Genomic DNA, 15,565 nt, shown 5'->3' with positions numbered 1-15,565 from the left:
AGTTTTTTATTGAGTTGTAATTCACAAAATATAATATCTTTTTTAAAGTGTACAATTCTTTGGCTTTTAACATATATGCAGAGGTGCACAACCATCACAACTCTCTAACTCCAGAACAGTTGCATTGCTTCAAAAAAGAAACCTCATACTCATTAGTAGTCACTCTCCTTTTCTCTTCTGACCCCCAGTCCCTGGCAATCACATTTGTTTAGAGGTTGTTTGAAATTTGTTTTCATTTCTCTTGGGTACATACCTAAAACTAGTATTACTGGGTCATATGGTAACTATATGTGTAACTCTTTGAAGAGTTGTTAAATGTTTTTCCAAATGACAACATCATTTTACAATTCTGTCAGCAATGTATGAGCATTCTAATTTCTCCACATCCTTGTCAACACTTGTATTTTCTATCTTCTTAAAATTTCAGCCATCCTAGTGGGGACGAAGTATCAGCTCATTGCAATTTTAGTTTGCGTTCCCTAATGACTAATGGATGCATTTTTTTTTTTTTTCTTAGTTGCCCTTGCTAGAACCTCCAGTGTAAGGATGACTAGAAGTGTCAGAGTGGACATTTGTCTTGCTTTTGATACTTGGGGGAGAGCTTTCAGTCTTTCACTATTAATTATGATGGTAACTGTTGGTCTATTGTAGATGTATGTTATCAGGTTAAGTATGTTCCCGTCTATCCCTCGTTTATTTATTGTTTTTATTGTGAAAGGGTGTTAGATTTTGTCAAATGGTTTTTCAGAATCCGTGAGATAATCATATAATATTGGTATGTTTTATGATATTGATTGATTTTAGTATGTTTTAAGCAACCTTGCTTTCCTGGATAAATCACACTTTATCATTGTGTATAATCCTTTTTATGTGTTGCTGAATTTGATTTGCTAGTATTTGTTGAGGATTGTTGTGTCCTATATTTATAAGGTAAATTGACGTGTAGATTCCTCTTTTTGTGATATTTCTATCAGGTTTTGGTGTCAATATAATGCTGGACTCATACAATGAGTTGTAAATTATTTTTTGGAGAAGTTCACAAAGAAGTGATGTTAATTATGTCAGTGTTTGGTGGAAATCACCTGTGAGGCTACCTGGCCCTAGACTTTTCCTTGTGGGTTTTCACTGCAATTTCAGGATGTTGCTTTTCAGGACTGCTGTGGAGCTGAGGGGGAGGGGGAAGGATGAAAGTGGGGGAAATTAAAAGACCACCAAAGCTAACAGTTCACACAAAGATTCAGCTGTTTTTCTTGCTTACATTCTCCCTGGAATTCTTAAGTCTTTGGTTAATTTTCAGAGCTCTGAAAAAGTTGATTCTTACAACTTTTTGCCAGTGTTCTCATTGTTTTTATGGAGGAGAAATTTTTAGCGGTCCTTACTCCACCATTTTTGCTGAAGTCTACGGTATATTTACATTTAATATGATGATTGATAGGGTTGGTAGACATTGGCAATATTGGTTTTGTTCCTACTTTGTCTTATCGGTTTTTATTCTCTAACATTCCTTTCTACCTCCTCTTGGCTTTATTCAATTTTTTTTTTTTTTATAATTCTGCTTAATTCTTCTATTGACTTTTTAAGTTATGCATCACTTTATTAAGTTGTCATGTTTGTTCTAGTGCCAAACAATGTGCATTCACAACGTATAAAAGTCTATTTGGAATCAGTATTGTACCACTTCACACCTGACACTTCATGTTTGCTACACTATTCCCTCTGCCCGCTTCACACATGATACTTCCTGCTTTCCAACTTCCACTTCACCCTTCAAATTCTCCCCTTCACAAATTCAATACCTTCATGACAGTGTCTACTGGAGGAAAAGCACACAACATAAGAGCTGTGAGTTTAAGTTTTGTTCAGGGTCTTACTGAAGACTGCCTTGGGAGACAGCCCCCCAGTAACCCCTCTGAGGGGACTGCTCCAAAGGGATAGTGGAGAAGCCAGGATATGTATGATTTTTGGCTAGGGAGTACGTGCAGTCAAACATACATCTTAGAAATAGAGTTATAGATATAGAAAATAAACTTATGGTTACCAGGGGGTAAGGGGGGATGGTTAAATTGGAAGATTGGGATTGACATATACACACTACTATGTATAAAATAGATAACTAATAAGGACCTACTGTAGAGTTCCTAATAAGAAACTCTACTCAATACTCTGTAATGGCCTGTATGGGAAAAGGATCTAAAAAAGAGTGGATATATGTGTATGTATAACTGATTCATTTTGCTGTACATCTGAAACTAACACAACATTGTAAATCAACTATACCCCAATAAAATTGTTTTAAAAAGCATACATCTTGGTAAAAGATTACTGTTAGTTACAAAGAACAGATATCTCAGGTAATGTTTTAATGCTTTTCTATATATGAAAAAATGCAAGAATCTGGGTACATTAAAATTCTTCCTGAGGTATACATCAAACTATCTAAGGGGCCTGTTTTTCCAAAGCACAGAGTGCCTCATCCTGTTTTTCATCCTGAGCTCCTCTCAGGGTGCAATGTCAGTCAGCGACTGCAGTGGCTAATGCCTTAATCCTTGTAGAACCGGGTGGTGAGCCGCATTCTTTGTTTTACAACAGTATAATTACGTTTCCCATTCCATTTTTTTCTACTTCCGTCATACCTTTTAGTCAAATAACCTTATAAAACCCATCTTACAATGTTATTAATCTTGCTTTAAATAGTCAGTTGTCTTCAGTTGATTTTTTAAGTGTTTTTTAAAAAATATTTACCTCTCCACTCTCCACTTTTAGATCTCTTCATTCCTTCCTGTTAAGCAAAGTTTTCTCTTGGTAGTATTTTAATATCTTGACTCTATTTTATAACTTCGTAATTTCTTTATTTCCTATTTGATACACTATAATGTATCATGAAATTATTTGTGAAAATGTTAACAATCATATTTCATTCTTTGGTAATATTCATTGAAAAGAGGTGTGTTGGGTACTGGAAACATGAAAACGAATGAAATGTGGCTCTTGCCCTCAATGAGAGTCAAGTAAATTGGGAGAGCTGGGGAATTTCATTGAAAAAAAGCAGTAAGTGCTGAATGACAGGTAAACAAGGGGTTCTTTGGCATCACAAAGGAATGGCAGCTTATTTGAATGAAAAGTTCAAAGGATACTTCACAAAAGATAGGAAACTACTTATCTCTGGGCAGATAAATAGAAAATATCGAGTTTGAAGGGGATCAGCTGTGGCCAGTCTGGCTCTTTTGGAGCTAGATTATCTAGTTTAGTTTGACTGAAGGTTAGTTTGACTGAAGTTTAGTATCCATGGTGAAGTGTGAAAAGATCAAGTTGGGCACACAGACAGGAGCCAGATGGAGGGGCATTCCAGCTGAAGGCCGCGGGATGCTGTAAAATGGTTTATTCAGGAAATGATCAAATTCAAATTTTATAAATAACATACTGAACTGTAGTGTGACTAGAACGTGGATGGAACAGAAACAGAAAGAGATAATAGGAGCACTTAGGGGATAACAGCCGTAGTCTAAGTTAGTGTGAGAGCATGAATTAACTCAGTGGTAACTGTGATGGAGAGAAGGGGGCGGAGGGGTGGGAGGTTTTAAGGAGATGGAATCAAAGAATTTAGAAAGTTTGAATGAGGAGAAATGAAGAAAGGAATCAGTATTAGCACATAAAATTTCATCTTGAGTGACAGGAGAGTAGGATAGCTCTGGTTATTCAATCTGATGATAAACACAACAGAAGATACAGAATGAGTTCAGGCTTGTAACTGAGCAACTTGGATTTTACGGTTCAAAAATTTCTGAATAACATTTCTATCCTTAGCAAGCTTAACTGAGAGGAAAATCTGTGCACAATTGCAGACCGCAGAATTTTTATTTCAACATGCAGAGTTATGTGGGCTCAACGCCGTGTGGAATAACTTCGTATTCCAGCACAGAAAAACTTAACAAGACAGCTCGTACTGTCTTCCTCATTGATCCTCAATCCACAGTTTATTCCATAAAAAAACACTTCACTATTCCCATTTCTGCATTTCCAGAGTGAACACTCAATATTTGCGAGTTTTGCACTCTGTCTCCTGTGTTGTTACCATCATCGTGTTCTTAAAATGGCCCTTTCCTTTCAAAAATACGTTATTCGCTAACGTAGTCAATAACCAGGATATGTTTGCTGACCTTAGAACAATTTCTGTTGAGTGATAGGGTTAAATCCAGAATGCAAATGCTTAAGGAAAAAGTTTGATGAGAATTTTTTTAAAATCTTGAAAATCTTTTTCATCTTTTTATAGAAATGGAGAAATACGTCTATAAATTGAGAGTCAGCGCCCTTTGGGAAAACTTCCCAGCAACAGAAAGTTGGTTTCAACTCATGCCTCTATCAGAACATTGACTACTTTGTGGGTCTGATGATCTTTATTGCTCACTGTGCTAAAAACTTTATAACTTTATAGCTCTCTATGATTCGTCTCAGCATACTGCTTGTTACATAGTGGGGTTGCAATTAATTTCTCCCATTTCATTGCATCAAATTGGTTTTTAACTTAGAATAAGCACAAGGCCAGAGGGATAGCTAAATAGAGTTGTAGAAATTATAAAGCTTAGGTGAGGGACATGTGAGATGGGAAGGGATACATATCCAAAAATTTCAAGACGGACTAAACATGCAGACAGTTATGAGTAAACTTTAGCTAGCAACACTGGGCAACTTAATGCAGTAGCCTGAGAGACGTGGCTGAATTCAGGACAGAATTTAGCACCCTGAGGCATGGCCATAAGAAAGATCAAATTCTTAAACATCTCAGAATGAGAAGTAAACAAAGATTAGAGGCTATGCGTGGAGATCAAATGGTACCTGAGATTTTCTAATTATTCTTACTGTTTTGAGAAATGGCTGCAATATATTATGGTTTTTCCACACAATTGGCCTTAATAAAACCCAGAATCCTTGTTTAATAACAACAGCAACATTTATACTAAAAAGTAATGGATACTCATTCAGTAACTTAAAACTATGAAAGAAATATAAAGGAAAATTGACTAGCTCACTGCAGTGTACCCTCTTTTTCTGTCTTCCCTCAAGTGTAAGACGCCTGGATTATATCTCTCTCTAATTTTCTACTTGATCATGTTAATAAATAGGAATATATTATATATGTAGTTTTATTGTTATTTATATTTTTTCTCTAAATAAGATCTTGTCTTCTGTATTATTCTACAATATGATTTTCTCAGTGAACAGCAAATTATGGGTAGTTCTTCAGAGCTAATATATTCACATTATTATTTTAATAATTCATAAGTTGTAAAACCATCTCCCTCCAGCTGAAACTTCAGATTTCTTTTGCCTCTAAAATAATCAGTATTTATTATTTTCATATAGCTATCATTATACACAGGTGCTTAATTTTCCATTTCATTTTCTCCCCCAGGACACTAACATGCTTTATTGATTGCTCTTTCTCAGTATCTTCTGGTCCCTCTACCTTTTGAATTTTGAAACCCTACAGGTTTCAATCATCAGTCCTTCCATTTTTTTTCTCTATTTATTTCATTGATAATATCATCCTGTTTCATCGCTCAAAATACTACCTTTGTCCTGATACCTACCAAGTTTATAAAGCCAACAACATTTGTCTTCTGAACTCCAGGCTGCATATACAAGTGACATCTTGGAATCTCTACTGGTATCTCTAGTAGAAATATCTCATTTAGCATGTCTGAAGTTGAATTCCTAATCTTCTCCTTTCAACTTCCTGTGCCTGGATCCTTTCACATCTCGGTTGATTGCAACTTCATACTTTTAGTAACTGTGGCCAAACATCTAACATTTGTGCTTCACTTCTCCTTTCACTTATACCCCATATCATCTTTTTTAGGAAATCTTTTCTTTTTCCCTTTCTTTCATTTTTTTCCAGCTTTACTGAAATAATCGACATATGACGTTGTATAAGTTGAAGATGTACAACATGTTGATTTGATACAATTGTGTATGGCAAAACAATTACCACTGTATCCTTATCTAAATCCTCCATCCCATCATATAATTATCATTTTCTTTCTGTGGTGAGAACATTTGAGATCTATTCACTTAGTATCTACTAGGCTCTTATTAGCTATAATCATTATGCTGTACATCAGATTCCCCAGAACTTGTTCATTTTATAGCTGGAGGTTGGTACTCTTTGACCGACGTCTCTCTTCCCCCACCCCTCAGTCCCTGGTAACCACCATTCTAGTCTCTGTTTCTATGAGTCAAGCTTCTTTAGATTTTACATATAAGTGATATACAGTGTTTGTCTTTCTCTGTCTGACTTATCCCTTTTAGCATAATGCCCTCCAAGTCCATCCATGTTGTCACAAATGGCAGGATGTCCTTTCTTATGGCTGAATAATATTCCATTGTATGTATATATACCACATCTTCTTCATCCATTCATCTCTTGACAGACACTCAGGTTGTTTAGTATCTTGGCTATTGTGAATAATGCTGCAGTGAACTTGGGGCTGTCCATATCTCGTCAAGATCCAGTTTTCATTTCCTTTGTATATATACCCAGAAGGGTAATTGCTGGATCCTATGGTAGTTCTATTTTTAATTTTTTGAGGAACCTCAATACTGTTTTCCATAGTAACTGTAACAATTTACATTCCGACCAGTAGTGCAAAAGTGTCTTTTTCTCTGCATTCTCACCAGTGCTTAAATCTCATCTTTTTGATGATAGCTGTTCTAACAGATGTGAGGTGATGTTTCATTATAGTTTTGATTTGCACTTCCCTGATGATTAGTGATGTCAAGCATCTTTTCATGTACCTGTTGGCCATTTGTATATCTTCTCTGGAAAAATATCCATTCAGTTCCTCTGTCCAATTTTGAATTGGATTGTTTGCTTTTTTGCTATTGGGTTGTATTGGCTCTTTGTATATTTTGGATATTAACCCCTTACCAAATATATGAGTTGCAAATAATTCCTCCTATTCCCTAGGTGGCCTCTTCATTTTGTTGATGGTTCTGTTTACTGTGCAGAAGTTTTTCAGTTCAGTGTAGCCCCACTTGCTTATTTTTGTTTTGGTGTTGTTTGCTTCACTTTCAAAATATATTCATGATTGCACTATTTCCTACCACCTTCACTACTACCCCTGGTCCATGCTGTTGTCATCAGTCATCTTGTTACTGCAGTAGCATTCTGTCAGTGCCCCTTGCCTTCACTTTTGTTCCTCTAGTTCCTGTTCTCAGTAATGAAGCCAGCAGCGTCACTTTGAGATGTAAATTGACGATGACACGCCACTGTCATAGCCATCCAGTGTCTCCAGGTCATACAGTGGTCCTTCCTGATCTCACTTCCAGTAAGTTCTCTGATGTCTTCTCCACTACCCTCCTCTTTGCCCATGCTGCTCCAGTTACACTGGCCTCCTCCTGGTTTCTGGAACCTGCTAGTAATATTCCTAACTTGGTCCTTTCGCTCTTTGTTGCCCCTGCCTGGAATGCTCTTTCCTGAAGTATGCATTTGGCTATCTCCCTCACCTTCTTCCAGAATTTGCTAAGATGTCATCTTTTTAATATGCCTTATTTGACTCCTTTATTACTTTCTCATTGCTGCTATAACAAATCACCACCAAATTAGTGGCTTAAAACAACAGTTTTGTTTCTAATAATTCTTGCGGTCAGAAGTTCAACATAGTTTTCACGGGGTTAAAATCAAGGTGTAGGCAGGGTCTCGTTCCTTCTGTAGGCTCTGGGGAAGAATCCATTTTCTTGGCTTTTCCCACTTCTAGAGATGTCTCTTGGGAGTTGCACAAAGTCTCTTACATTTCAGACCCAGCAATGAAGCGCTGAATCCTTCTCACACTTCCATTTCTCTGTCTCACCCAGCTGGGATGGATTCCTCCCCTTTAAGGACCCAGATATTCAGATCTGTCCAATCTAAAGAAACCAAGGTAATTTCCTCATCTCAAAAGACCTCAACTTCAATCATATCTTTTTTTCATGTAAAGCAACATATTCAAACACTCCCAGAATAAAGACATAGACATCTTTGAGGGACAAATATTCTACCTACCATATTCCTTTATTTAATATCACCACTTCTATTTACCACCTGACCACTTCTGATATTACTTCATTTTTTTTCTCTCTTTCCTTTTTAAATGTGGGTCTTGCATATTGTATATTGTCATGTTTTCTGCTTACTGTCTGCTTTTCCCCAGTGGAATGAATGTAGGCATTACCCGGGCAGGGATCTCAGCCTGCTTGTTCAGTGATGGATTTAAGTACAGAGTACCATGACTGGCACATGGTGGACATTCCAAAAAATGTTTGTTGGATGAATAAACTCCTCAAAGTGATTGATAGATCAAATAAGAATCTTACATTTTATTGTCAGATGAATTTTCCAAAGGACTGAAGCTACTCACACTTCCATTATCTTTCTTTGCCCTCCCTTCTAAGTGCAATTACTGATTTCTTACCTGAGGAAAAGGGGCTAAAATGAACAGTGATGGCCAAATTTAAATGGGGATAAAGTCGCAGCACACTGGAATGTGTGGGCAATGGTTTGGGCCAGTATTTTTATGGAATTATAATAATGTTTAGTATTCTGTGAGATTTTTTTTCTTTAAAACCAGCTGCCAGAGCCACCCCTTTCTCAACTAGACCTTAACTGGGAGATAAAAGAAGACATGAATTCTGACAGATAATAGGTATTCCTGTGCCTTATATATATTTCCCTTCAATTCTAATCAGTTGGTCACTTTTTGAGGCTTCCCAGAAATTAATAGCGAAATTCTCAACCACTGAATGCCTCCTGCACTGCCCAAATATTTGGCACACCTGAATGGGGCTCTCTGAAGTAAAGCTGATGCCTACAGAATTAAAACAGCCTCAGACTTTATAGAGGTATTTTGTAGTTTTTCATCTTGTGTGTTAGTAGCCCTAAGCTGCGATTCAGGGGTTATAATAGTTAAAAATGTGTTCCTTTCTTCTCCTTTTCCCTTCCCCCTTTTCATTCACTTGTTTCCTTTTCTGAGAATACCAATAAAGCAGTTAAAAGCTAGAAACTAAAATTCAACATGTGACCTTTGCATGTTTGCAAAGACCTTGGATGTTTCTAGTTAAACAAATGCAAACCTTATTTTCTTACCCTCACCTAATTTCTTAACCTTTTAATTGATTAACATTAGCTTTGTGGTTGAACACAATGCTTTATTGTTACTGTTTTTAAGATACCTTTTTACGTATTGATGCATAATTAAAACTGATGGTTATGTATTCCTGTTTTTATATGAAGAGGCTGATGTGTTAATTACCAATAGGCTGTTACTCTTCGATGTGTTTTTTCTTCGCATCAATTACTTATTAAGAGTTCAATTGAATTTTGTTTTGTCTGCTTATAGTTTAAAATATAGCACATTCTGGAATGAGAGATGCATAATAAGTTTTAATGGCATGTCTTTCCTATGATCCTCACATAGGTCTCACATTGCATCACTTGTATTTTATGTGGTGGAGAAAATGATTATAATGGAATTACTATATAATATTTCTGGCTGTTTCTGGTTTCTACTGGAATTATTATTGTAAATAGAAGTTTCCTACTCATAAAAATGCATAAATTATGTAGTCCAAAATATCACAATTTTAAGTTAGTGACCTATTTTTATAACATAGCTTGAAGTCCTAACTAAAAGCAACTTTATAAATTAATTGCTCTGACACCATCTTCTTAACTTTTTAAGTTATTCTTCCCCAAAGGATAGAATATTATCTCAGTGAGGAATTCTGCATTACAGTAAAAGCTGTAAATTTTTAGGTCCCGATCCTAATGTGGTCCAGGGTGAATAAATAGTCTTCTGAGGGGAACTCATGTGTGTCACACTAGCTTTCTAAGTGCTGTGGGTAACTCCTTAACACTAAGGAAGAGATAATTTATTAAAAGAATGTCAGAGAAGTGTTCATTTTGCTTCACTTGGGTGACTATGTTTTCTTTCTGCATTCTCCTCCCCTTTTCTGTTCTTTAAAGAACAATTAATTAACCCTATGTTTTTATGTGATCAGATACACAAAGATTTTTTACTCTTGCTTTAGGACAGTATAATAGCTCTTCTTTAGCATAAAAATATCACTCACTTTACAAAATCTCATGACTCTAAAAGTATATTCCCACCACTGTGTGTTATGATAACACCCTGCTACTATTCTGAACTATATATGATGAAAATCAAGTTTATCTTCCAAATATTTTTATATATTTAATGTAAAAAACATAGAAATCTCTCAAATAGTCTAGTAGCTAGCTAAATTTACAATGTAATATTTTACTGGTTACTAAGTCAGTACCGTGCTTATATCCAGAGCATTCCTACTTTACATACTAGACTCCCAGTCTCTTTCATTTGATGTCTCATTGCTGCCCACCCTCGAAGATAGCACATTTCTAGTCTGATTATCTGTATAACCTGATGATCTGTATCTAAAAGTTTTCTCTCCATGTCTTAAGATTTCTACCTCTACTGCACTCGTTACTGCTCATCCATTTCATTCACGTATTCATTCACTCACTCATTCACCATTTTTTGCCTTACAAAACCTAATACAAAACGTGTTCTTCCAGAATCTTAAAACCTACTTGTTAAGGAAAACAAGACAGTGTAGCCAGTGTTTCCCCCAACCTCTGTTGCAGAGTGCATGTTGTAAATAGAACTGAAGATTTGAGAATAGGTCCAATGGAAAAGAGATAATCCTGAGGGTGGATCACTGAGAGGGTGGGACGAATTGGGAGATTAGGAATGACATATATACACTACCATGCATAAAATAGAGTCTGTCATACAGAGTGAAGTAAGTCAGAAAGAGAAAAACAAATGCCGTATGTTAACACATATATATGGAATCTAAAAAAAAAAAAAAAAAAATGTTTCTGAAGAACCTAGGGGCAGCACAGGAATAAAGACACAGATGTAGAGAATGGACTTGAGGACACGGGGAGGGGGAATGGTAAGCTGGGATGAAGTGAGAGAGTGGCATGGACATATATACACTACCAAATGTAAAATAGATAGCTAGTGGGAAGCAGCCGCATAGCACAGGGAGATCAGCTTGGTGCTTTGTGACCACCTAGAGGGGTGGGATAGGGAGGGTGGGAGGGAGGTGCAAGAGGGAAGAGATATGGGGATATATGTATACATATAGCTGATTCACTTTGTTATACAGCAGAAACTAACACAACATTGTAAAGCAATTATACTCCAATAAAGATGTTAAAAGAAAAAAAAGCTAGTGGGGGCACACTATAAAGCACAGGAAGCTCAGCTCCGCACTTGGTGATGACCTGACCTAGATGAGTAGGATGGCGGGGTGGAAGGAGGGAGGTCCAAGAGGGAGGGGATATATGTATACATATAGCTGACTCACTTTATTGTACAGCAGAAACTAACACAACCTCGTAAAACAATTATACTTCAAAAAATTTTTTTAATTAAAAAAAAATCATATAAACTATTAATCAATTGACCTACTGCTACTGTGCTGGGTTTCCATTAGTGTTACATGGTAACTATCATTTCAAGATTCCAGCAGGCCAGATGAGAGATTTAAAAAAATCCATTAGTAAAATGATCATCTACCTTAGTAAAACACTCAAGCTAAGTATTATCAACAATTTATGTAATCCAAATACATAGTTATAATATTTTGATGTAACTTTGTGTTGTACAGTAATATAAATACTGGTGAAATACAGTTCACTGCTTGTATTGCACATTTATTTTCTAATTAGACATAGCTTCTGAAACATGATAAGTTATATGTTAATTCTCAAAACTTTATAAATGTGAAGTCAGATTCAAGTTTTAAAATCTAAAGCCATAAATCTACTGGCATTTATCTTTTATTTGAATTATTTAGCATAATCAGTATAAAGCACAGAACATATAATTTTTTAACAGATGCTTTAGACTGACAACTTTACTACTTCTTTTACATATTTCTGTTTCTGGTCTACATCCATACGCCTATTTAAAAATATATATATAGTTAACTCTTTGTAATGTGAACCTTTAATCCAAGACTAAATAATTTCAAATTAACCTCACTAAAATATTAAAGAGTATGCGAATATATCCTGAGGAAAAGAGTTAATTGTCACCATTGTTATATCTTTCAAAAATTAGTTGTTAGAAGGCTTAACCCTTGCCCTCAAGTGTTTTTAATTACTTATATTTATAATATATAGATTTATAATTTATACACAGTATAGCAATAGCTATTAAAACGATCTCACCTTTTGTTAATTTAATAACACAAATGTTCCAGAAAAGGTTTTAGAAACATTCCTTCAATGAATTTGTTGCTTTACTTTGCTGTGCTTTGGTCATGGATAGAGGCAAAGTTGGAGAATGTGAAATAGACTGCTCTGTCGATGTTGTGTAGACGTCTGCTGCATAAATGATAAATCTTTTCTTGTAGGTGCTAAAATGATATGTCAAGAGACATAAATTAATGAATAAATTCACTTTCATACATGCGTACATCTGTCTCTATGCAACTCATTTTACTGCTTCTTTTAGTAGTTAATTTGCTAATGAAGTGTGAATCTTTGAAAGCTGTGTTTTTCATATTTTCCTAATGTATTTTTACTCCTTTTTAGAAAAACTCCAAACAAGCAGTTTTGAAATGATTTAATTTGTTTAATCTAGCTGAGTGATTCCCATCAGAATTTTGTCCCTGATTATGTCCTATGTATTTTCAATAAATAAGTTAAACTTTTCCTGATGTACTATTATTTATGTTTCAGATGCCTTCATTTTCCCTTAAGAATAGTTCTTTCCTTATATTGTCTTTTTCTATATTTTATATTTATTTATTTATTTATTTATAGCTGTATTGGGTCTTTTAAAAAATTTTTTTAACATGTTTATTGGAGTATAATTGCTTTACAATGTTGTGTTAGTTTCTGCTGTATAACAAAGTGAATCAGCTATATGTATACATATATCCCCATATCTCCTCCCTCTTGCATCTCCCTCCCTCCCACCCTCCCTATCCCACCCCTCTAGGTGGTCACAAAGCACCAAGCTGATCTCCCTGTGCTATGCAGCTGCTTCCCACTAGCTATCTCTTTTACATTTGGTAGTGTATATATGTCAGTGGTACTCTCTCACTTTGTCCCAGCTTACCCTTCCCCCTCCCTGTGTCCTCAAGTCCATTCTCTACGTCTGCGTGTTTATTCCTGTCCTGCCCCTAGGTTCATCAGAGCCATTTTTTTTTTTTTTTTTTTTAGATTCCATATGTATGTCTTAGCATTTGGTATTTTTCTCTTTCTGACTTTCTTCACCCTGTATGACAGACTCTAGGTCCATCCACCTCACTGCAAATAACTCAATTTCATTTCTTTTTATGGCTGAGTAATATCCCATTATACATATATGTGCCACATCTTCTTTATCCATTCATCTGTTGATGGATACTTAGGTTGCTTTCATGTCCTGGCTATTGTAAATAGTGCTGCAATGAACATTGTGGTACATGTCTCTTTTTGAATTACGGTTTTCTCAGGGTATATGCCCAGTAGTGGGATTGCTGGGTCATATGGTAGTTCTCTTTTTAGTTTTTTAAGGAACCGCCATACTGTTCTCCGTAGTGGTTGTATCAATTTACATTCCCACCAACAGTGCAGGAGGGTTCCCTTTTCACCACACCCTTTCCAGCATTTATTGTTTCTAGCTTTTTGATAATGGCCATTCGTTGCTGATGCGGGCTTTCTCTAGTTGTGGCGAGTGGGGACTACTCTTCATTGAAGTGGGTGGGCTTCTCATTGCGGTGGCTTCCCTTGCTGTGGAGCATGGGCTCTAGGGCACGTGGGCTTCAGTAGTTGTCGCACGTGGACTCAGTAGTTGCGGCTCATGGGCTCAGTAGTTGTGACTCACGAGGTTAGTTGCTCTGCGACATGTGGGATCTTCCCAGACCAGGGATCAAACCCCTGTTCCCTACATTGACAGGCGGGTTCTTAACCACTGTGCCACCAGGGAAATCCCTATATTTTATCTTTTAAAAAATATCTTCTAAGAGTTCAGAGACTTTAACATAAACCTTGAAAATTTTCACTTTACTGTGGCTAGAAACCAAAACGCTATGTGAACAAGGTTATATATTTTCAATGTTTGCACGGGTCAGAAATGTGCAAAAAGTGAGTAGTTGAGGTTATGTGACCAAAAAGGTTTCATATGAAGGATAACTGTTCAGATCTCTTGGGAGAAACCATTCTTCAAGTATGTGTTTGCAATTTAAGAAAATACTGAGGTCGTTCTTAGCTAGAAATATAGCAGTAGTATTCATGGAAATATTTCACTGAACTTTGATGCTATAAGTTATAGCAAGATATTAAGTGTGAACCATATGCAGTTTAAAAGCATTTGCTAATATATAAATGATAAAAAGAGGCTTATAATTATCTTACCATTATTTATCTTTCTTGTTGAAATCCTCTGCTGAAATATTACTCTTATAATGTCTATTCAAAGAATACTCGATCATTTTAATTTAATAAGTGAAATTTTTTAGTGTTTCTCAATTAATTAAAAATTAGGGCCTACGTATTGATTAAATCTATTACTGTTATTTAAATGTTGAGTTAAAGTTTCATAAATTTTCAAGAAAGAAAATATTCTACCACAAGTTTTTTTAAAATTCTAAATGTAAGCAGTTAATCTAGAAAATATTTATGTTTCCGTATTATAAAATTAATGCTTCTGTGACAAATAAGTGCCTCTTTTGTGGAATTTTTAATAAATAATTTGAATGTCAATTTGTCCTACAATTTTTTTTTTCTAACTTTAATGTTGAAATAGAATGACAAGCTATTAATTAAAAAGAAAAATCCCTACGAGTATGGAAGGCAACAGTGATTTACTGGTAGTTTCTTTTTCCAGTTCTATTCTATGTAGGTAGTAAAGTGTGGATTTAGTAGAATGACTGCAAGGGTTATTGTTTTTCTTTTAATAAGTATTGCTTATTAATTTGTCTTACATCAATAATTGGATCTTAGGCAGATCATAATAAAAATATCCATATTAATACCAAGTGGAGAAAAACTGCAGACCAATAGATGATTGTAGCAACACATGGGACACTGTGGAGAGAAGAACAGTCATAATCAAACTAAGTATTAAATTATAGATAGGCAGTTTTCAGAGAACACCATGTGAAGTTGGAGTATAATTTCGTGTTAAATTATTCCATCTTTATTTACAGCTGCACTCCAATTCTGACAAAGGTGATGGGTCTGTGAAGTACATCCTTACCGGAGAAGGTGCTGGGACTATATTTATCATTGATGATACCACGGGTGACATCCACTCAACAAAAAGCCTAGACAGAGAGCAGAAGACCCACTATGTGCTTCATGCTCAGGCTATTGACAGACGAACAAACAAGCCCCTTGAACCTGAATCTGAGTTTATCATCAAAGTGCAAGACATCAATGACAACGCTCCAAAGTTCACAGATGGACCATATATCGTAACTGTGCCTGAAATGTCCGATATGGGTAAGAGAAATCATTTTTATATTTTGGCAGTTAATATATTTTTGA

The 15,565-nt window shown here is 35.7% G+C and overlaps 1 protein-coding gene across 1 annotated transcript in view; it reads left to right on the top strand.

Annotated features, from left to right (window-relative positions):
- CDH18 (cadherin 18) overlaps positions 1-15,565 on the top strand; it is a 318,315-nt gene that overhangs the window by 65,016 nt on the left and 237,734 nt on the right. Inside the window, exon 2 of the mRNA XM_068532070.1 lies at positions 15,226-15,520. Within this exon, the coding sequence (XP_068388171.1) occupies positions 15,226-15,520 (295 nt within the window). The remainder of the gene's footprint in view (positions 1-15,225; positions 15,521-15,565) is intronic.

This window comes from Eschrichtius robustus, chromosome 2, assembly GCF_028021215.1.
Source record: "Eschrichtius robustus isolate mEscRob2 chromosome 2, mEscRob2.pri, whole genome shotgun sequence".
Taxonomy (NCBI): Eukaryota; Metazoa; Chordata; class Mammalia; order Artiodactyla; family Eschrichtiidae; genus Eschrichtius; species Eschrichtius robustus.
This window is presented reverse-complemented; position numbering and strand designations above follow the sequence as displayed.